General features: G+C 41.0%; 1 protein-coding gene across 1 annotated transcript in view; it reads right to left on the bottom strand.

Annotated features, from left to right (window-relative positions):
• Window positions 1-24,807, bottom strand: part of MGAT4D (MGAT4 family member D) — a 997,995-nt gene that overhangs the window by 507,231 nt on the left and 465,957 nt on the right. Inside the window, exon 5 of the mRNA XM_044060402.1 lies at window positions 13,863-13,909. Within this exon, the coding sequence (XP_043916337.1) occupies window positions 13,863-13,909 (47 nt within the window). The remainder of the gene's footprint in view (window positions 1-13,862; window positions 13,910-24,807) is intronic.

The following is a 24,807-nucleotide window of genomic DNA, read 5'->3' as shown; positions in this document are numbered from 1 at the left end:
CATTCCAGGGGCATGCCGTGCATTCAGCATATTTGAAGAAGTCAATTGCCTCTTCAAGTGATGTAATTCTAATCACCCTGCCTCTCTTACAGGCAAGATATGCCCAGTAATCTCTGGTCTCTGAGTGCAGGGCAGTCCATAGTCCATGTGCATCTCCTAAGACATAAATCCCCACTCTGCTTGGAAAAAGGTGAGAAGTCTTCAGCTTCTTTACTCCTCTCATTCTCAGCCAGCTACTCCAGCGCCAGTGTCACTATTCAAACTCAGATTTTCTGGGCTTGATCAGTACTTCATTCCTCTGTGCCAGGAAGCCAGTGAGGAATATATATTTTTACTTCTGAGGTAATGACAAAACAATACAGGTAGTCCCTGGGTTTTGGACATCTGAGATGCGGACGGCCCATAGATATGAATGGGCTGCTGCAATATTGGAAATAACGTGAAAAAATTTAAAATCATTAAAGTTGCCCAAATCTGCATATGTGTGTGTGAGATCAAGAGAGAATGAGAGCGATGTGTGAGCGACTGCAGGTATGAATGAGGACGTGACTGTGTGTGTGAGAGATCGGGAGAGTGACAGCGATGTGTGAGTGAATGCAGGTATGAATGAGGACGTGACTGTGTGTGTGACAGAGAGAGTGAAGAGTGAAAGCAATATGTGAGCGACTGCAGGTATGAATGAGGACGTGACTGTGTGTGTGACAGAGAGAGTGAAGAGTGAAAGCAATGCTTGAGTGAATGCAGGAATGAATGAGGACGTGACTGTGTGTATGAGAGATCGGGAGAGTGACAGCGATTTGTGAGTGAATGCAGGTGTGAATGAGGAAGTGACTGTGTGTGTGAGAGATCGTGAGAGTGACAGCGATGTGTGAGTGAATGCAGGTATGAATGAGGACGTGACTGTGTGTGTGAGAGATCGGGAGAGTGACAGCGATGTGTGAGTGAATGCAGGTATGAATGAGGAAGTGACTGTGTGTGTGAGAGATCGGGAGAGTGACAGCGATGTGTGAGTGAATGTAGGTATGAATGAGGACGTGACTGTGTGTCTGAGAGATCAGGAGAGTGACAGCGATGTGTGAGTGACTGCAGGTATGAATGAGGAAGTGACTGTGTGTGTGACAGAGTGAGTGAAGAGTGAAAGCAATGCGTGAGTGAATGCAGGTATGAATGAGGATGTGACTGTGTGTGTGACAGAGTGAGTGAAGAGTGAAAGCAATGCGTGAGTGAATGCAGGTATGAATGAGGACGTGACTGTGTGTGTGAGAGATCGGGAGAGTTACAGCGATGTGTGAGTGAATGCAGGTATGAATGAGGAAGTGTCTGAGTGTGTGAGAGACAGAGAGTGAAGAGTGACAGTGATGTGTGAGTGAATGCAGGTGTGAATGAGGAAGTGACTGTGTGTGTGAGAGATCGGGAAAGTGAGACCGATATGTGAGTGAATGCAGGTATGAATGAGGAAGAGTTGGTTTGTATGAGACAGAGAGTGAAGAGTGAGAGTGAGGGAGCAATCCCCTGGCAGCAGTTAAGAGATGGGTGGCTGCATAAGGGGAGGGGTTTAGTTATGGAATGGGTAAATTAGGGATAAGAGTGTGTGTGAGTGTGTGTGTGTGTGTGTGTGTGTGTGTGTGTGTGTGTGTGTGTGTGTGTGAGATACCTCTAAACCTCTTAGAGCAAGAAATCTGGATGAAGCCATAAATAAAAATGGGACAAATGCCCAAAAATAAGGACACTTTTAATAAATATTCCTCTTATAAACTTAGAAAATTAATAACAGGTTTTGCATTAGCATGAATTTTCTGAAGGGTATGAATTCTGAAACTCAAATGTCTGTCATTATTTTCAGTCTTTAATAATTTGTCACTACTTTTGCTAAACAATGACAATTTTATGAAAAATGGACCACAAATATGAGGCAAAAATCTGTACAGTTGAGATGTACGGTTTAGTGTGTGGGAAAACATCCTCATAAACACTGCATTTAATAAGATGTCTTAAACCAACGTTGTTGATGAGACATAAGGAAGCATAGCTACAGTATTCAGCATTATGTTTAAGATTTTTTTTGTTTTGAAGTGTTTCTAAAGTGTTTTACATGCAAGGAAAAGTAAAATACATACTAGACTGAGGCAAACATTTGACTAAGTCACATTTAATAATAACCATATGTATGTGTTTTGACTTGCATACAAATTTGACTTGAGGACAGACTAAAAAAATGGATCTCGTCCTTAACCCGGGGACTGCCTGTAAAGACATATTAGATGTATGCTCTGCATTCTCCTTCCTGAACAATATGTCAGTCTCCAGCTGAAAATTAATTGTAAAATGTTTACACAAATACATAAACCTTCCAGCCTATTCTTAAAAGACTCAAACATAAATCAGTGTTGCTGTTGACCCAGGGATGCCAGATGTGTTACAGGACAGGTAGGGACAAAAAAAAAAAAAAAATGGTCCTTCATGCTAGGTGAAGACCAAGATAAAAAAAGGTCTTCAATATGGAACATCAGGCAGTTACACAAGCAGCTCCATGTTTGGTGATTTTTGACTGGCCTGTATATTCTGCATTAAACAGAAGTAGCTCTGTTTTGCAATTTTTTTGATTGGCTCGTATACTGGCATATGGGCCAATCAAAAAACAAAGCGGAGGCGGTTTCGCTGGGATTTTAACTGGCAGTGTGGGACTTGGGAATGGGCTGCTGATCCTGGGACAGTCCCACTCAATAGGGATGTCTGGCAACCCTGTCTTGACCCATCACATTTCCACCAACAGTACAGGGAGTTTTGGTCATAGCATGATTCATGTGAACAAAAAAAAATTCTGGAGAAATAAATAATGACTTTTACTTTTGCTGAACAAGTCGCTTAAAACAGATATATTCAATGCATGTCCTGAATTCATTACACTGCAAGGTAACCATATATCCACTAATGAAAACATGCTGAACTGTCACTATCAAATGCCTGTAAAACCCTCCATTTGGTACCTATGTATGAAAGGCAACATGTCAGTTCCTTTCATAGGTTCATAGGTTCGTACTAGGCTATCTGCCCCTGGGCATTTATAAGCCTAGCCAGAGTGTGTGTGGCTTTCACCACCCCTTAGGATGAGAATACTATGCCCTTTTAGGGTTTAGTTTACTGTGCCTCTGTCTAGTAGTGACAGAGAGATGACCCCCGGGGTAAACCTACAATCTCCCATCCACTCGTCAAGATTTCTCTTGAATAGAGTTAGTGAGGGGCTCTGCCTAACATGGATTGGGATTCTGTTCCAGAGTGTAGGGAGCCTCTGGGTTATGAATCTGTCCCTCCAGCACGTCCTATTTATTTCTGTGTTGAGGTTTAAGTCTCTTGCTCTCGTGGCTCTGATGGATTTGGATTTTCTGAGGTGGAGCATGTCCATTAATTCCGGACTGGACATGGCCTTGTACTTCAGACACAGATCACCTCTGAGTAGGCGGTATGCGACTGAATAGAGCTGGAGTTTTTTCATTCGGGCAGCATATGACATATGTTTAAGACCCTTTATCCTCTTGGTGAGGAACTTTTGGGGTCTTTCCAACTGCTGCAGTTGTCGGGTAAGATACATCCCAAATGGGGCATTGTATTCAATCATTGGCCTGATAAGAGAAGAGTACAGGGGCACAATGACCTCTCTTGATCTAGATGTGAAACCCTTCATGATAAGGTGGGCAATATAGAAGGTCTTCCTAACCACTTTGGCAATGTGAGTGTCAAATGAGAGGTTACTGTCAACCTGGGTCCCTAGGTCCCTGATTACCTCTTCCGTACTTAATGGATTACCACCTATGTGGTAATTTGTGTGTACCTTGTTCATCCCAAAGGGTATGACTATACATTTTTTGGCGTTCAGCTTAAGGCCATGGTTCTGGCACCAATTATCCATTTCTATGAGGCCTCTCTGAAGTATGTTTGTGTCCGCTGGAGTATCAATTATGGCGCCCAGTTTGCAGTCATCTGCAAACTTTGTCTGCCACAATCCTCCTATGTTTGCCTGTACCTCGGAAAAATAAATGCCGAACAAGAGGGGTCCCAGGACTGAGCCCTGTGGGACACCACTTGTGACTGGCTTAGAGTCTGACATAGCTCCAGAAACTCAGACCTTGTGGGTTCTGTCCTTGAGCCAGTTTGCAAGCCATCTTGTGACATATGGATTTACATTTAAGCTGGTGAGTTTGTCTATGATGCCTGAGTGGGGTATTGTGTCAAAGGCTTTTGCAAGGTCAAGGTAGGCTGTGTGAACTGCCTTATCCTCATCAATGGCCTTAGTGACTGTTTCAAAAAAGTCGACCAAGTTCAAAAGGCAGGATCTGCCCTTGACAAAGCCAAATTGGGTAGGATCCAATGTCTGTAGGTCCCCAATGTCTTTGTTTATGAGTTCCATAATGATCCTCTCCATAGCTTTGCAGACCAGGCTCATCAAGCTTATGGGGCGGTAATTTCCAGGGTCCGTAGAAGCACCGCCTTTGTGATGTGGGACCACTGTTGCCGTACGCCACTCTTTGGGTACGTATCCTGTAGTAAGACTAAGATTAAACAGCAGCCTTATGTGTGGGTTTAGTTCCTCTTGGAGTTCATGTAGCACACAGCCTGGGACACCGTCCGGTCCCATTGATGCTGTGTTTTTAGCTTTAGAGAGGGCGGCTCTCACCTGGGCATCTGAGATGTTAGGGAGGCTACACTCTGCTGGGATAGTTATTTCTCCTTTTGGGGGGGAAGGGGAGGAGAAATTTGCACTGAACCTGGCTGCCAGAATGTTGGCAATGTCAGTGGGTTCAGTGTATTTTGTGTCATTTTGGACTAACTCTGAGCATATCTGGGAGTTTCCACCCAGGTTTCTAACATAGCTAAAGAAGGCCTTGTGATTGTCTTTTGTGATTTTTCTCTCAAAGTTGGCCTTGGATGATTTTATGAGTGATCGTAGTTTTTTGCTAGTACTGATCAGAGATGCCTTCCCTTTTAGGGATTTTGCTCTGTCATGTAGTAGCTTCCTCCTCCTGTTGTAAAGTTTGTTTATGGCTGGGGTCCACCAGACCGGGCGCCTGCCTTTGGGGGAATGGGTCTTGTTTTTATTTGGGATTGCATGATCCATACATTCTTGAAGGTGCCCGTAGAAGGCATTTGCAAAGGATTCAGCAGTGTGGGTTGTGGTTTCCACTGGCCCAGGGGCCTTGAAGGATACTACTTCAGTCTTAAGAAGTGTGAAGTTGGCTTTTGAGAAGTTCTTCACTGTGGTCTTTTGTGCAGGGGGTGGGGGCGGGATGTGGATTTCCAGTGAGATTAATTTATGGTCTGATCTTACCAAAGAGGGATATACTTCCGGTGTGGAGCATTTTGTCCCCATGTTTGTGATGATCAGGTCTAGTATATTGTCTCCTCTTGTGGGAATGGTGACCAGTTGTTCCATTGCATTTGAGTTTATGAATTCTAGGAACCTTTGGGCTAGGGTGCTGGGGCTTGAGTAATGTTCCCAGTCTATGTTTGGGTAGTTGAAGTCTCCCAATATGATGGTATTTGGAGAGATATTCATACTCTCCAGTGTCTTCAGGAAGGATGTGTGGGGTTCTTGAGTTTGAGAGGGTGGTATGTAGCATGCTACAAACTGTAAGGAAGTTTTGCCTATGGTTAGTTGCACCTGGATGGTCTCCGATGCTTCGTGCGTTGCCACTAACCTGGAGGTGTGGGTATCTTTGATGAATATGGATACTCCCCCTCCTTTTGTGGTTCGGTCCAAGTTTTGGGGCCGGAAAGCATGATATGAGTTAAAACCTGATAGTGCTGGGGTGCTCTCAGGAGCCTTGAACCAGGTTTCAGTCACTGCACAGACATCGATGTTCTCCATACTGAGGAGGGCTTCGAGGGCGTGCATCTTGAGGTTTAGACTTCTGGCACTGAGCAGCATTACCCTTAGTTTTTTTTGTCATTTGAGCCTTGCCTAAAAAAGGCACTATGGGGGTGGCAAGAGCCTTGGCCAATATCCGGAAGCCCAGGGGTGACAGGTGCAAGCCATCCCTTGCGAAGCAGCGTGGCTTGTCAAGCATGTCATCCCAAGCAGACAGACATTGGATCCCCTTAGAATGACACCAGTAATTAAGCCAATTGTTAAAACTGATCATTTTGTCTTTGTACTGTGGCATCATTCTTGGTGAGGGTAAGATGCTGCTCAGGGTCAGGGTCATACCAGCCTGGGCTACATAATCAGAGAGCTCCTCTATGTCTCTTTTCATGTAGTCCAGGGAGGTATGTCTCAGGTCGTTCACACCGCATGTACAATGACTGAGTCATATTTGTACTTGCTGTGGAGTGACCTGAGTGCTTGTGTTATGTGGCGGATTCTAGCTCCTGACAGGCAGCTTACTGTGACCTTTTCCTTGTTCAGTCTGGTGAGCGGGACGCCAGTGTGTCTGACTATGGAGTCACCTATTACAAGTGTGTCTGGCATGTTGTTTGGCCTTAAGGGCTGTGACTGTTTAGCACACTGACTTTGTGAACTATGTGTTGCATGTGCTATGTCTTGAGGTGGTGGTTGCTTGGGTGTCTGCTTTGGAGGCCTCTGTTGTTTTGGTAGATTTTTAATCAGCGCCTCTGAGTATGTTTTTGTGTGTTTATGTGTTTGGTTTGCAGTTGTGATAGTTCTATGTGAGACTGGGTTTGTGGTGTGCGTGGTTACCTTCTCCTCCTGACTGGTCTTGCCAGTACTGAATTGAGAGAGCTCAGCCTCCAGTTTGGCTATATAGTTGCATCTCTCGCATATATTTGTATTTGTTGGGAGGAGGAGAGGGTTGTCTGTGTACATGAGGCAATTGTAACATTGCCTCAAGATTCCCAGATTCACCAGCTGAACAGGAGGGGACGCCAGCAACCGATCCTTCAACATGCTAGAAATAGTGAAAAAGATTGCTGTGTAACTGAGTCAGAAAGGACCTATAGGGAAATGGGTACTCAAGGGAATTTAGGTGAATGAAGTACTTTGTTTTGTTTAAGAGTGCTTTACCTGTATAAAAAAATGCTTTAGGAGCAAGTGCTGAGCTTTTCAGATAGAGTATAGGCTGTTTAGATTGCAAGTAGAACAGTTCTAAGGGAAAAATTGAAGAGCAGACTTTACGGAGCCAGAAATAGTTTAAACTTGATTAACCAGCGCTGCCCGATGCTGCTCTATGAGCAACTTTGCGCTGCTCTATAAGCAACTTCGCTCTAATTCGCGCTAAAGCGCGCAAAAGCGGGCTTTATAGCAGGGAGTTGAAAAGAGCCAGGAATTGACCCAAAATGGCAAATAAACTACAAGTTGCTGGGCTGGAACCAATCCTCTAGGGACAAATAGGTTGCTCAGTGCTCCCCACTCCCACTGGTGAACAAAGAAGCTTCCTAAGTATATGGATAGCACAGGAACTAAGACAAAGCCCAGAGATCAGCAAAATCTGAAGACTGGACTATTCTAGTTCAGAAAAGCGGGAAAACAAAGATATATATATTTTTTCTTTTTTTACAGAGAAAGGAGAAAAAGATACAGTAACAAACAATAAATGCTATAAAACGGCTAGCGCACTTGAGTGTGTTAGCCTAACAATTAAATTAAACAGAAAATAACTTTTTAAAGTGCGAACAGTATAAATTCAACACAAGTACAGTAAAAACAATATGCAGAGCTGTTTTTTAAGCGAAATGCAGTCGAGATGCAGTAATTTAAGCGAAAGCCAGAAAAAATACTTATAAATCCAGGAAAGTCACTCTTTCACTCTCTGTTGCTTGTAGAACTCTGACAGGACACCACGAGGTGCTGTGCTGAGTCTTTTACAAGTGAAAAAGCACGCAAAAGCGGGCTTTATAGCAGGGGGTTGAAAAGAGCCAGGAATTGACCCAAAATGGCCAATAAACTACAAGTTGCTGGGCTGGAACCAATCCTCTAGGGACAAATAGGTTGCTCAGTGCTCCCCACTCCCACTGGTGAACAAAGAAGCTTCCTCTTATCCAAATAAGGATATGGATAGCACAGGAACTAAGACAAAGCCCAGAGATCAGCAAAATCTGAAGACTGGACTATTCTAGTTCAGAAAAGCGGGAAAACAAGGATTTTTTTTGTTTTTTTTCAAGAGTTCTTATTAAAATACAGGGATATATACTCTAGTATAAAATGCATCTAAGTATGCCATCTTACACACACGTAAGGGTATAAATGCAGCTCAATGTTGAGGCTGTCCCAAGTACACTATTACTATAATTAGAGAAGTTTTGATCATGGGCTGCTTTCAGTTGCAACAACTTTCTCCTTACTGGAGAAACATGAATGATTTTTACCGCTGATATAATGGCAGCCTAATATAGATAAGCATTCTTGGCATTTTCTGAAATTCTAACCATGAAAGAAATTGCATACAAAGCTAATGGAAACCAATACAATGCAACATAGCAAACTGTTGTTGTTGAGTACCTGTAATACCTTACATTTAGTACCTGTGTATGAAAGAACTTATTTCAGTTCCTCTTGGATAGCAGCTAGTAAAACTTTCAGAGAATTATATTAAAAGGTTGACGTACAAAATGCACTTAAGGTTCTCATCTACCACTGATGTTTTTAAATGATTTCTTTGCTGAATTTGACCCTGCCATATTTCCATCATCATTATGGAGTTTTAGCAATGCTGTTTTTTTCCAATGAAGTTCCCCTTTTTATCATTTTTTACTTCTAATGCAACGAAAGAACACAATTATACTTTGATATTTACTGCATTATCAATCCGCAAAAGTAACCATATAATAACCCTTAATGGGCACCAACTATAAAATAGCATACTAGAATGCCATTACCAAATGCTTGAAAACTCTACATTTGGTACATCTGTATGAAATATCATATACCAGCACACCTGTAACAGTTATTAGTAAAACCTGTAGTCAGCCATACATGGATATTAATTTACAAAATGTGCCTGTGACTGCCACTCTGTCATTAACTATTTAGATGCAAATGAATACTGAATTTGACTTTATCACATTGTCACTGGGAAGTTTTGGTTATGGAATTTTCCAATAAAAAATATTTTTATAGAGAAATACGTAGAATTTACTTCTGTTTAATGAAAACTCTGTACAAATATATTCTGGTCATGTGTTGCATTCCTCTCCATAAAGACAAATCATACCCACCACTAATTGAAAGATGAATGAAATACAACAAGCCAGGCTCTCAATGTGAAACAATTATGCATGGCTGTACGTTCAGGGCAGTATCTTAATTTCTCCTTTAACTTTCTTTAGTAAAATTTTCATAGACTTATAAACAGATACTGAAATACACAATCCACATTATAATGCCATTCTACTTTTAAGGATTAAAGTGCATCTCCACGCTGCAGTTGACCTCAGCATACAACTATACAGATTTATATTCTGGCACATGTTGCATTCCTGATCCTGGAGAGAAAGCATACAGTCAACTGTAAAGCAGCATGCAGTAATGCAACAGACAGACTGTCACAGTCAATTTCATTTATTTGTTTTTCTTTGTGGTTTAGTTGTTCAAAATGCTCACTGTGTTGAAACCCATTTTCAGTAGAAGCACAAGACAAGGAGAAGTAGTCCATGATAAATAAGTAATGCAATACAGTGTGATCACAATTTTAATTAAAGTATTAAAGTAATAATTTCATCCAAATTAAATAACATTCACAATTCAGAGATGTGTTTTTACTCCTGGAGGACAAAAACATATTATAGATAGTGGATAGCATTTCAGAGCCAATGTTGGCTGACTTTATTGTAAATTGCTAGCATCTGTGTGTTTATGTGGGTCTACTTTAATTAAACAAAAGCGGAATCCATCGGATACGAATCCATTGACACAAACAGCAAAACGCGGAAATGAACGCACTAAATAGTGAAATCAGAAATGTCGAATTGTCATAGTTGGCCCGTCTGTGGTATAGTTCCGTAAGGTAAATGTGCGATAGTTATGGACCTTAGGGTTAGGGTGCGGGTTAAGGTAAGTGTATAGATAGGTAATGTATGTAAGGTTTAGTGTAGGGTTTTGTTAAGTGTGTGTGTGTGGAATATTTACTTTGTGTGGGTATAGTTCTGTAGGGTAAGTGTGCAGTAGTTACAGACCTTAGGGTTAGGGAGGGGTTAAGGGTAGTGCATAGATAGTTGTGTATGTGGGGTTTAGTGTAGGGTTACAAGTGGGGTTTTGGTGCTTTAATTTAGGGTTAGTAGTAGGGTTTTGGTTAGTGTATGTAGGTGTTTTTTGTTGTGTTTGCATAGGTAATATGTTATGGGTGGTGGGACTGGCAGACTATTGCAGTTTCGATGTTTAAATTTTGTGGTTTTGCGTGTTCGAGGTTATCGCATTTCGCTGTTTATGTGTCGATGGATTCCGACTTTGTTTAATTAAAGTAAACCCATTTATGTTTGTTTCATGCATTTTTTTTTAAAATTTTACCAAAGTCAGACATCTGATATGTGCAGTCAACAAAGTGGCTATAATTGCTGGGTACAGTTGGGGAATGTCTCTAGATGTAAGTGACTGACTCTTTTGCCATTTTTTCATTGTTCTGGTTTTGCATGATTAAAATGATTTGTGTGGAGAAAGCTATAACACTTTACTGTGGAAACTGTGCGAAAAAAGTTGAAATACACTACTGTGGTCATTATGTCTATCAAAATCAGATATCTGAGGTATATATAACCAAACATTAGACTTGTGAGACATGAGAGTCACATAGTCAAAATGGCTATAATTGCTGGATGCAGGGGGTGTTTGTAGATGCAAATAACTGACCTTGCCATTGTTTGCTTAAGTTAAATTGGCCATTATTCTGACTCTTCTTTTTTTACTTATGTGAAGGAGGTTGGAATATTTTGCTGTGTTTTGCTGTGTCATTTTGTAAATCACAGTCATAAATATGAAGTATACACAGTCAATGAAGTGATTGTAGCTGATGGGTATGAAGGCTGTCTGTGGATAAAAGTGACATAACCCTGCTGTTATCTGATTGTTGTTAAACAGTCACTAATGTAGCTTGACAAGACCAGTGTCATATAGAATTCACACAATGTAGTATATTTACTCAAATCTGTGTAAAGCTATCACTGTTATAGCTTAAACTTCTATGAATGTGTGTGGGAGTATTGTACTGCTTTGAAGAGTAATGATTTGGCCAGAATTGTTTTCACTTTCCATTACAGCCAAACATTAGCAGTGTACACTTTAGTAGCTATCTGTGATGGCCTGGGCAGGATGTTAGTGAAATCAGCTGATCTCAGGCCTGTGACAGAGCAAGTAGCTGCCTCACAGAACTTGGTTCTTTGGTTGAGTCCATATCTATAGCTCCTTATAGGTGAAGACTATATTTCCTGCCTGTCTCTATGTGAGTTTATGTAATTTTCCAACACAACCAAGACATACCAGCAGGGAACCAGTATTCCTATAATTTGCCTCTAGGTAAGTGTGCAGTGTTGTATTTTTTGGGAGGCCTGGCTTGTCTTGGAGACTAAAAAACAACAAACATGGGCTTTGTAAATGCCCAAAAGACTAATATTTATTAAAAGCATAATAATCAACACGTAAAACAGCAAAGCTTTTGGGTGTAATAACCCTTTATCAATGCATTAAATTAAAAACAATTTAAAGACAAGCTTAAAGTTTGTGAATATCAATGGATTCCACGAATGCATTCTGATCTAGAACCAGGTTTGAATGCTAATGTTAGCATCAAACCTGTTTTAAAGATGAAACAGGCTTGTCTTCATTAAATAACATTTTTTTTACATGTATGTACATATATTCTATGAATTCTTGCATTATATTATGGTATTTTTTGTGTCTTTAAATATTACAGGGCGGTGTCACATGATTACTTTAAATGGCTTAATAAGTTAGCGTTGACAGGAATTTTAATTTAATGCATTGATAAAGGGGTTATTACACCCAAAAGCTTTGCTTTTACATGTTGATTATTATGCTTTTAATAAATATTAGTCTTATTGGACAATCTAAATTGGCCCTAGGTGTGAGTGAGTGCATGTGTGTGCCTTCTGTGGAAGATTGGGTGCTGGGCTGGCAACTTGACACCGTAAATCTCTACTGCCAATCATGAGCGGACAGGTGATCCATTGTGGCGACCCCTAACCGGGAAAAGCCAAAAGAAGAAGAAGAAATATTAGTCTTTTGGCATTTCCAAAGCCCAAATTTGTCGATTGTTTGCGTTCTGTTTTTTTGGGCTTGGTTGCCTTAGTGCTGGTCCATTTTTGTTCTTTTTGTCTTGGAGACTATCAATGTGTGTGTGTGTGTGTGTGTGTGTGTGTGTGTTTGTGTGCGTGCGCATGTTTCAAAAGGATCATATGGCAAAACCATGAAGAAGAACCCAGCTCAGATCCAAAGTCTTTGACAGAATGGAAAACACCCGAACAGCATCAGTATTGTTTTTTTTTTTTTAACGGGGGGCAAGCCCCCCCTCGTTAACCCCTCATGTGGAAGACAAGCTCAAATTTATACATACCAATCCCACAACTGCACAAACACAAACATGTGAAAAATCTCTGGTATGGAACGATTCACTGCTGGTTCTCACTTACAAACCACACCACCAGTGAATACCTATAAAACACAGTGATCTCCGTCTACATACTTCTAACCTACACTAACATACCCACCTCAACACAACTCCCTTTTCCCTTAAAAACACTAAAACTCAATGTCAAAATACTTGACATATGCAATGGTTGAGTATTTTGACATTGCATGCAAGTAACATACCCTGATGACATTAATATTTTATACCAGTTGAGCTACTGTCCAACACCCAGTGGTGATGCTGTTGTCAAACTGGGGGTGTTGATATCCTCTCACGGGACAGGGTTCCCTTCACTGTCCCAAACTATGTGGAATTTTAACCATAATTCTTTCTTTAAACATAGCTATGTATGAACACATTTCACAACAGGTTCTTATCTTCTAGTAATGCCTTTAATGCAGGTACTAATTACATTTTATATCCCTGAATGTTTTTGGGTGAATGTTGACAACACTGAAAGACTGAGGAGTGAATGAGTGCAGTGACAGTAATATTGCAGACACTGAACTTGGACTATAGTCATTAAGCATGAGATGACCCCAGGGACAAAGTATTTGGCTTACATTCAGTATATGTTTCTCCACTCACTTTGGTACTGAGCTTTGGGTAGCACTGAAAGGATAAGACTGCAGATATAACCAGTAGAAATGAGATCCATTGCACGCTATCTGGGCTCATTTTCCATGACAGAGTGAGAAACATAGCTACACAGGAGATTCTTAGAGTACAGTCACTGTTTCATCTAGTTAGGAGGCGTCAGTGAGGTAGCTTGGGCACCTTACGAGGATGTCACCTGGGCATACTAGGCACCACTCACTGAGAAAAGACCCAGGGGCAGATGCAGAACACACTGGAGGGATAACATCTCTTATCCTGCCTGAGAATGGCTCTGGATCTCACACAATGAACTGGATACTGTTCTTGGAGACAGAGAGGACAGATCTGCCTTGCTCAGTTTTTTATCACTGCAGTTGTCAACAACACAAATGGATCAGAAAATGGACTTTTCTACTATGCATTTCTTTTTCTTACTTTATCATAGCATGCCTTTAGTACCACAAACTGTTTATGATAGTATTTTTTTCAGAAACAAAAAGATCCTGTACTAAAAATCCATTTTACTGTTTCCCATTAGCATCATGCACTCATAACTACACTTTGATGTGATTTTCCTAAAGATGTTTATCTTATCACTCTACCAAGGCAGTGTTTGTTAAGTTGTACCTTTTTTAACATAATATTTTGTGAAAATGCATTGCAGTGGAAGGTACTTACATGCTGTTAACACTGTCAGCAATGCTTCGTACATGCGTCATATCCACCTTTTGAATGTAAAAAGAAAAAAAAAAAGGTCATATATGTACCATGGAAAAACAAATTAACAGATACCAGTCGATACACAAACATTAAGAGACTGCAAACTAGTTTGCAGAAGTACAAATGTATGTAGACTTCAAATGAAAATACATTTTTTTTCTTATTTTGCATCTGTTAGTTAAGCACTAAAACGTTAGATGAAGGCATTGATGGCATGTAATTCACATAACTGTCTTGAAAATCTGTATGCCTGAGCCACAAAAAAAGGTTAGATTTGCAACAACATGCACTTTTTTTTTTTTTGAAATCATTTTAAAAACAATTGTGGGCATATATAAGCAGGATTTGCACTTACAGTTGGATTCAGGCAGACCAACTAGTTTAGAAAGAGATCCTGCACATTGCCGCAACAATGACTTACATATATGATTCAGCCAGAGATGGATTTAGACAAAATGGGGACACAGGCAGAAATGAAAGTGGGGAGTCTCATGTCAGACTACTGTACCACAGAAACACCACCATTGCATAAATAAAAGAAAATAACTAATTAAATGTTTGTGCAAATATCTATCTGCAACATTTAATAACTTGCATATTAAACAAATAGAGTTAAAACTGAACAGAGATACATAAAATAAGGTAAACGACTTGTTACAACTTCAGCAATAGTTTTAAGAACAATAACTACAACATGCATCTGAGTTCACATATTCTAACATTTGCCTGTGGTGGTGAATGTTGCAGTGGTTAGCATTGTCGCCTCACAGCAAGAGGTTCTCCGGTTCGATCCTTGGCTGGGGTGCCTTCTGTGCGGAGTCTGCATGTCCTCCCTGTGGTCGCATGGGTTTCCTCCTGGTGCTCCAGTTTCCTGCCACATCCCAAAGACATGCTGTAGGTGGATTAGACACTCTAAATTGGACCTAGGTGTGAGTATGTGCATGTGTGCCCCTTCTGTGGAAGGTTGGGCGTCGGGCTGGCAACTCGACTCCGTAAAACTCCACTGCCAATCATGAGCGGACAGGTGATCCACTGTGGCAACCCCTAACTGGGAAAAGCTGAAAGAAGAAGAGGTGAAAAACATACAAGATCTTAAAATAAATGAAAACAAAAATATTTTAAATTATGCTTTAAACTTCCATAACAATTTTCATGGCAACAAAAATAAATACTAAATGTTTAACCGCAAAGGCTTATTTTTTAAAGAACAAACAATGGCATAAAATTAAGAAGGCACAAAATACAATCCCAGCTTATGTGTCTTAACAGTGAACTTCTTGGCTTTTGATGAGGCAAAATCTTCAATAACTTTAGAAAATAACTTTAGAAAAGTCCAGACCTTTGCAAATACAGTGTTCAGTTTTTGTCAAACAATTCAGGTGAGCCCATGTCATTGCTGATCTTATTTTTTAATTAATTTCAGTCTTGAGAAGCTTTTCTCTCTCCTGAACCTACTGCAGTGGGTACCACATGTAGGATATGGGGGACTCAGTGGTGCAGGAGTTAGCATTGTTACCTCACAGCAAGAAGTTCTCCAGTTCAATTCTCAGCTGGGGTGCCTTATCTGTGGCATCTGCATGTCCTCCCTGCATTCGTGTTGGTTTCCTTCAGGTGCTCTGGTTTCTTCCCACATTCCAAAGACATGCATCTGTAGCATTTCTTCCTGGGCCCCCACTGAAAATGGGCCCTGTCCCAGTCAGACTTTCCCGGTAAACAAATGTTAAAAATAAAATATGGAACGTACCATTTACATTCAAATACAGATCACATACGCTTCTACTGTTGATATAATTAAGCATGTTCAATGGTGAACTATCAGGCAGGTGTTTTACTGTAGAACATATGTGAAAGTTCAAAGTTCAACGACATCAGTATCAGTGTCTCCTGTGATGTGTTTTTTAGCAATAATCAAGTATTATCTTATCTTTGGTAGCATTCTTCTCCTTTCCACTATAAAGGAATCCAAAACTTCCATACAATGCAGTCACTTGCAGCATCAACTGGGGTGAAAGTAAGACTGCTTTTGCCATTTTCTCAAGCACATGGATGTCATCATATGCGTGTTCATAGCCCTTTACTAGGTTAACAACCACAAGGGCCTTTTTAAGCCTAGCCATGCATCCCAAATCTCTGACAAGTTTCAATACCCTTGATAAGTGTAAGCATCAGCCTGGGAGATGAACTGGGATAAATTTCCAGTTTATCATCCAATTGTCCAAGTTGCACTTTGAATTAGGTTAGGGAAGAACTCTGCTTCACATCAATGGGGAGCCTGTTCCATAGATGGGGTAGTCTCTGGGATACAAACTTAGCTCTCCAGCAGGTCCTATTTATAGCAGAGGCAAGGTTTAAGTCTTTAGAATGGGTAATTCCGGTGCTGTTTGTTTTGTGGATATGCAGAGGTCCATCAGAGAGGGGTCTGACAATGCCCTGTACACCAGGCACAGATCTTCCCTCAAAAGTCTGTAGGAGATAGAATACAGGGATAGGGCCTTGAGGCGCTCTGCATAGGACATTTTACTTACTCCCCGTATTCTTTTAGTGAGGAACCTCTGTGGACATTCCAATTGCTGGACATGCCTGGTTAGGTACATACCAAAGACGGCATTGTACTCAATATAGGTCTGATGAATTCTGAATACAGTGGAACAATGACTTCCTTGGACTCAGATGCCATACCTTTGTTTATAAGTTGCACAACATAGAATGATTTCCTCACCACTGTAGACACATGAACGTCAAAGACTAGATTACTATCTATGTGTGTCCCTACATCCCTGCCTACTCGGTCATCTCTAAGGGGTGTTTTGTCAATATGATATTTACCAGGGATGGATAACTTCCCAAAGGTTACTATTACACATTTCTTGGCATTTAGTTTTCATAATCAGTCTTTTTCTTCCTTATCTTTGCCAGTTAGTGAAAACTTCAGGGCTGTAGTTTCTCTCATGTCTTTGGTAGTGAAATAGGTTGATGGAAACTCATTTACCATATACTCCTGCAGTAAATGTAGCATTGCTTCAACTTCTTTTTAAGTGTGTTCATTCTAATCATTGGACTTGTTTGCATGATTAATATCACATAAAGCCTGATATCAAACAACAACGCAAATAATAAAGTGAACTAAAGATATTTCATTTAAAAGTGTAACAATCATAAAATCCAACCAATGACCAAATATAAAAACTAAGTAATGTATACTATATATATATATATATATATATATATATATATATATATATATATATATCTAAAGTGAGAAAGAGAGAGTAATTTATTGTTACTGTTTGTATTTTTATATGTGGAGCTTTTCTTCCCGGGCCTCTGCTGAAAATGGGCTTTTTTAACGTAGTCGGACTTTTCCCTGTAAACAAAATGAAATAAATCAATGAATAAATAAATAAAACTATATATGTATGCATAATGAATGCATTAAAGAGAATGTAACTAAAACCCCAGGATTAAATGATAAATTGTCTATAAGCAGTTTATTGTTATTAAGCAGAGTGAGACTATGAAAAGTACAGTTGTGTACACATTATAAATGTAGATGTTCGAGTGTATTCACTGTTGCAGTCATTACATTTGGGTAATCCTGCTGGCAGGTTGCCATCAGTCGGCCTGAATTCCAAAGTCCTGGGTCCTTCGTTGGCTGCTGTTGCCCCTTCCCTGACGACAGGTTGTCAGGGGTATAAAAGAAGCAGCCGACGCCATTTGCTTTAGTTTTTCTTGCCCCAAATGTCAGGTGGCCACTAAAAGGGCTGCCAAAATTTATATATGTATAATTACATGCACCAATATAAACTTTACCTTCATCTACAAGCAAATACACCACATAGGTTGTATAAATCAGAGAAGGAAAGATAGGTTCCATCAGTAGAAAAGGGGGATGGCAGGTGGGTAACCTGGACTGCAACAGTGAATACACTCGAACATCTACATTTATGGTAAGTGTACACAACTGTACTATGTTCTTTGTGTTTCACTGTTGCAGTCATTACATTTGGGTAGAGTCCCAAAGCTAAGGTTGGGAGGCTAGAGCTAAACAGCATTAGCAGTGGCTATGAGGCCCTGCAGAACTGCAGTGGCAAAGCCTGCCCTGGATTTAGAGTAGAATGGCAGATGATAGTACTTTGTAAAGGTGTGCACTGAACTCCAAGTAGCAGCCTCTAAAATGTCCTTGGTAGGTACTCCCCTGAGAAAATGTACATAGCAGAAACGAATGCAGTGGCCTATCCACTTTGAAATAGTCTGCTTTGAGATAGCCTTTCCTTGTGATCCTGCAGCATATGTCACTAGTAACTGCTCTATATTTCCGAAATCTTTGGTTCTGTCCAAGTAGAATCTAAGCTGTCTGTGTACATACAAAAAATGCAGAATTCTCTCCCCCTTGTTCTGTGGATTTGGATAAAAGGTTGGCAGGTGAATAGTTTGGTTGAGAGCCACACTGGACACCATCTTAGGCATAAATCTTGGGTTTGTCCTCCTAGAGACCCTGTCTGGATAAAATATAATAAAAGGTTCCACAGCCATGAGTGCCTGTAGCTCTGAAACTCGTCTTGCAGAAGTTATTGCTAGCAGAAGAGCTGTTTTCCAAGATAAAAACTTTATATCAGCAGTAGCAGCTGGCTCAAAAGGAGGCAGGGTGAGTTTTTCCAAGACATAGTTGAGGTCCCATGTAGGCATTGGTGATCTCCTTGGATGTCTTAAATTTTTGGCTCCTCTGAGGTACTGCTTTAATAAGGGATGAGAAAAGATTTGTGGCTCTACATTGTAATGAGCCGAAATGGCAGATAGGCCTTTGTCCAGCATCTCATTTAAGTATTGCAAAATCTGAGGAATATTTGGCACAGCTGTATCAGTTCCTTGTGCCTGGTACCAAGCACAGAATCTCTTCCATTTTCCAGCATAAGATTTTCTAGTACTAAGCCTTCTGGCTTCCAAAATGACATCCATCACAGCTTTACTGAGAAGTGTGTTTTGTATGACTACATTATTCGCCATGCTGTCAGGTTTAAAGTTCTGAGTTGGCTGTGCAGGATCTGATGGTTTTGCTGGGACAGTAGATGAGGTATTTGAGGTAAGGTCCAAGCTGGGCATTGAGATAAGCTCCATAGTATTGGATACCAGTACTGGCGGGGCCAGTCTGGGGCAATTAGTATCATGCTTGGCTTCTCCTGTCTGACCTTTAGGAGTACCTTGGGGAGGAGAGGCAGAGGGGGAAATGCATATACTGATAGGTTTTTCCAGCTGAAATTCAGGGCGTCCACTTTCCATGCTTATCTGTGATAAATCCTTGTGCAGAATCTTTTTAGTTGGTAGTTGTGAGGGGAGGCAAATAGATCTATGTCCGGGCATCCCCATTTCCTTGTTATCATGCTGAAGACTTGTGGATCCAGGTGCCACTTGTAGGGATCCATGAGGTTTCTGCTTAGTTCATCTGCCAGAGTATTTTTCCTTCCTGGCAGGAATTGTGCCTGCAGATGTACTTGGTAAGTCAATGCTGTGTTCCACAAAGTCATGGCTAGTCTGCAAAGGGGGTAAGAATGTGTGTGTCCCTTCTTGTTTATATACCACATGACTGTGGTGTTGTCTGTCTTCATCAGTAGTTGTCCTGGATGAAGTAGGTCCTTGAAGGCTGTCAGGGCATTTTGAACTGCTAGCATCTCTTTTTGACTGATATGTAGATGCATTTGGTTTGAGGTCCATGTGCCCTGAATACATCTTCCTGCCATGTGGGACCCCCAAGCATAATCTGATGCATCCGTTGTTAGTGTCTGCCTGGCTGGAGTTAATGTGAATGGCTGTCCCTTGTTTTGGTGACAAACCTTTGCCCACCATCAAAACTCCTGTTGCAGGCAGTGAATGAGAGTAATCATAGTTTCCAGGCTGTGGCAATGTTGAGTCCAAACACCTTTTAGGTACCATTGAAGTTTCCTCATATGCAGTCTTGCATATGGAATTAGTAGGATGCACGATGCCATGAAGCCCAAAGCCTGCAGAATTTTTTTTGCAGATAACTGGGCCTTTGTTGCCAACATTTTGAAATAGTCAGTTGCCTTTGTTTGTCTGGCGTGAGATAAGCCATCTGGGCAATTGTATTTGAGCTTGCACCCAGGAATATTATCTCTTGAGAGGGTACTAGTTTTGATTTATTTTCATTGACTGTGTACCCTAGGCATGTTAGAAGTCTTTTCACAAACGCCAGATGCTGTAGAAGAATGTCCTTGTTCTCTGCTTGAATTAGACAGTCGTCCAAGTAAGGATATATTTGTATTCATCTTTGTCTGCAGAATGCAATTACTGGTGCCAGGCACTTTGTAAAGACCCTGGGCGCAGTAGATAAGCCAAAGGGCAGTGCAGAGAATTGGTAATGCATTGAGCCAGCCTTGAATCTGAGGTATCTTCTGCATATTTGTCTGATTGGGACATGCCTCTTTTAGGTCTAAAGTCACAAGCCAAGCGTTCTTGCCCAGTATGTGCAGAAGTTGCTGCAAAATCAACATCTTGAATTTTGGTATATCCAAGAATGTGTTCAAAATAGATAGGTCCAGTGTTGGCCTCCAGGCCTTGTCCTTTCTGGGTACCAAGAACAGTCGAGTAAAATCCTTGTCCCTGCTCTTGCTCTGGTACTTGTTGAATGGCCCTCATGTCCATGAGGGATGAGACTTGTTTTTGTGCCTCTGCCCATTGATTTTTTGGCAGATCTGGCCAGCCGTTTGCCTTTGGCAGGGTATGGAAATGGAACTTGTAGCCTTGTGACACAATATTTAGGACCCAATTGTCCTGGGATATAATGTGCCAATTTTGAGAAAAAAGTGCTAATTTTCCCCCTAATGGTGATGCCAGGAGATAAGTGCTTGGTGCAGGCAGGGGGAAGTCATTGGTACTGTTTCTTGTATGGTTGTGATTTGTCTTCTCCAACTTTGGAGGTAGAAATCCCCCCATTGCTTTGACCGGTATGAACCTTGCGGCTGGGATCTGCCTCTAGGGCATCTGGATCTGCCCGTTTGAGGTCTGTCTGACACAGGAAAGGACCAATTCTTTGTTGGCCAGTGTCTACTAAACCTAGGTGGTTGTACTTGTAAAAACTCTTTGGCCGTTTGCATCGATTTAGCTTTGTCCTCCATTTTCTTTAACACCTCTTCTGCCTTAACGCCAAACAAAGTATCATGTTGTAAAGGTGCATCTAATAATTTAACTTTAACATGATCAGGCAGATTTTGTTCATTTTACCAAGCATGCCTCCTAATTACAGAACCTGTAACTGCGGCTCTGCAGGAGGCCTCTAAAGAATCAAAACCACATTGCAAAGTATGCTTTCCAACTTGTTCAGCTGCGTGCAATAAATCCTGCATTTCCTTGTTTTCTGCACAGTCAGAGTTTAACAACATTTTCTGTTTAAGCAATGACATGACATGTTGCTGATATTGGAGCATATGAAACTGACAGTTTAAGGCCCTTATAGCCAAGGTAGCAGATGTGTAAACCTTTTTTCCCCATCTATCCAGTGCCCTAGAATCTCTGTCAGAGGGGGTAGGGTTTTTTTTGCAGTGGAAGCATTAACTCCTTTGGGACCCTGAGAAATAGTTTCTGGGTCTGCAGCAGGGTTTTTAAAATGGAATTTATGAGAGTCAGGAAGCCTGTAATATCTGTCAGGCTTAACAGGAGCTGGAGGTAAATAGTCGGGGTTAAGACTAGACTTCGAAAACACATCGTCTACACACAGGTGGGATGGCTAGTGGCTTGTGTTGAGGTAGTAAAAGGAAATCCCTGAGCCTCATTTTAGATTCTGAAAAATCTTGGCTCTCCCAGAGGAAATGCTCCCTCATGGTATGTAAGGTTTCTCCAAAGGAATAGTCCTCTGGAGGAGAAGCTGAAGGTATAGATTCTTCAGCATCAGAATCCACATGGGGGGGGGGGGGTATTCCTGATCAGAAGAGGAATCAGAAAAAATGAAAACCTGATCTGAAGATTCATAGTCAGTCTCTTGCCTAGGCCTCTTATCAGGAGGGGGATAGGAGCAAGGTAATCAAGTCTTTGGCCATTTTGAGCATCTGTTTTTTGGGCATATAGGCCTGACCATGTGGCTCTTGAGTTGGTTTCTTTGCTTTAGAAGGTGCTTTAGGTCTTTGCCTTTGAAGCTGAAGTCGTTTTGATGTAAAGATGTTTAGGTCTGAATACACCCTCAGAAGCCGGTGCCTGCTCAGCGGCTCCGGACCCATCTGAAGGGATAATATCTGAGGCTCTAATACCTTGAGTTTCCAGTGGCATGGCCGACTCCATGTGGGAGTCGGTAGTGGCCTGAGACTCTAAAGTAGCGGGTGTCAGGGGCTGCAAAAACGCCTCATTGAGGACCGGTGAACCAGCGACTGGCTTAGGAGAAGCTTTGTTGTCGGTTTTAGGCCTCGGTTGTCTATCTCTTTCCTTTTCTTTGCGTTTTTTGCAAACTCCGGATGGCTATCCGATGACATTTCTGGATAATTAAACTGGCATCCGAAACAGTTTAAAGCAAAATCATACCGACGCTTAAATCTAGCACAAAACCGACAACCAGAAACGTTGTGATCAGGGCCTAGGCAAGGAATACAGTAAGAATGAAAATCCTTATGAGGTATTTGCTTTCCACAAGAAATACAATTATTAACTTTTTCTGACATCGGTCTGGAGCAAGAAAAAAGTTTCCCCAACGGGGTACTTAGCTTTATTGAAGACTTCGGATCTGAAACTCGAACACGAAAATCTCAGGAGTTAGCTGACCGGCACTTGCGAACTGCTTCTGCTTCGGGCACCGCGTGGCAAGAAAGACTAAAGAAAATGGTGTTGGCTGCTCCTTTTATACCCCTGACAACCTGATGTCAGGGAAGGGGCGACAGCAGCCGACGCAGGACCCAGGACTTTGGAATTCAGGCCGACTGAGGGCAACCTGCCAGCAGGATTACCCAAATGTAATGACTGCAACAGTGAAACACGAAGAACATCTGGGTGTCTTATGCACTGTTCTTTATTTTAAAGTAAATTATTTTTTATATATTCATTATGCATTTTTGAAATATGCTATACATATAATATGTTTTTTTTTATTTTAAGGAATGTGATAGTTTTGTAAATGGTAATTTAAAATGTTTAGAAATTTTATTTTAAGGTAGCCGTGGTGGTACGGCGGTAGCATTGTTAGCTCACAGCAAGAGGTTCTCCCGTTTGATTCTCGGCTTGGCTTGGGAGTGCCTTCTGTGTGGAGTCTGCATGTTGTCACCGCGGTTGGGGAGCGTTCGAAAGACATGCGTGCGCAAATGGGTGTGCCTTCGTTGAAGTTTGGGCATCAAGCTGGCACCTCGGCATTTTGTAAAAATCTACTGCCAATCATTAGCAGACCGGAGTTCCGCTGTGGCGACCCCTTACTGGGAAAAAGCCGAAAGACAAACAAAACATTTTAAGGTTTGGTACTGGTCGCTATGAATCATGTGATTAGTAATGTATAGTTTATAAAGTCATACATTTTCTAAATATGGTTGTTCTGATGAAGTTCTACAGAAGAGAATGAAAGCACTTAAAAATGGTTATCAACAGTTGGACATGTCTTGCCTTCACCCATATTTTGGTTATATCATTTGAAAGGTTCTGAGCCTCCACAGCTGTCACATAATCTTTCCTCATTCCGAAGTACATCACTGAATTGGTGGCAGAGAATCTTAACATGGTGACATACAGAGTAAGATGGCAATATTTTGCATGGCTCAGCACTGAGTAGAATAACTGAACAGGATGTACATTAGGTGCAGCACCCCAAAGAAGGTGACAGAAAGACCAGAAGATTTAGCAGCATCTGGAGATGCTATGTTCCGGGTGTAGATGCTACAAGGCATGAACAATGCCCTCTTGTTAATGGACAGAATTCTTGTTTTCTTGATTTTCTATTCATATCACTGCCACTTTGCTTTTACCCATCATCAATATCGATACGTAAGCCTGTAGATGTAAAAATGTATTACACAATGCTTCTGCAGTACTTTCTTGAGAGCAACAAAACCTGCAAAGTGTTCCAAAACCAAGGCATGAACCAAAAATTCACATTTGATGATATGAAATATTACACATAATTGTTCCATTTGACTTGCATTAGTACAATCCAGTATTACACCATAGTATTTTACATTGTGGATTCTTTGTTCAACCAATGAAATGGTTTTACCCATTTCTTGATTTAGTTAATTTTGAATGTCCTTATTTAGGTAGTGATCCTTTAGTTATTTTTTCTTTGTATCATCATGTGCTTGTCCATTATGGAGTCAACTTTGTATGAAATGCCATTTGACTATGAAAATTATGACTGTTTGGATAGTACAACCTATACATATTTCCTCATAAGGCTAGTTTATGTTCTGCTAAATGACAATTACATCTATTATTTTCTGTGTTTTTTCAATTTCAATCAACTACATTATTAGCATTGTCCAATGTTTTTCTTTGATAGAGCACTGTTTGCAGGTTATGCCAGTCCTGCATGCATTGCCCAAGTGCAGCCAAATTCTTCCCAGTCTTGTATGCAATACTCATGTGGAGCCATGTGCACCTCACTCTTGCCTGCACTGCTCATGTGTAGCTGAATGCTCCCCGGTGATATATACACTGTTCATGTGCAGCCGAGTGCACCCTGCTCTTGCATACACAGCTCATGTGCAGCTGAATGCTTCCCAGTCATGCATGCATTGCTCACATGCAGAAGAGTGCTCATGCTTATCTGTGTTTTACAGTTAATTTAATTTCTGGATATACTCGTGATGTTAAAGCAGCAAATGGTTTGAAAACAAAGATTATGACACATTTTTGATATTTTAGTTTTACAGTTCACTCAATTTTTCCTTATGCCCACACCCATAAAATTATGTCAAGTTAGTTATCA

This window comes from Protopterus annectens, chromosome 2.part0, assembly GCF_019279795.1.
Source record: "Protopterus annectens isolate FY-2018-M chromosome 2.part0, PAN1.0, whole genome shotgun sequence".
Lineage (NCBI taxonomy): Eukaryota > Metazoa > Chordata > Ceratodontiformes > Protopteridae > Protopterus > Protopterus annectens.
The sequence above is the reverse complement of the archived record's forward strand: the minus strand, read 5'-3'. Positions and strand labels throughout refer to the sequence as shown.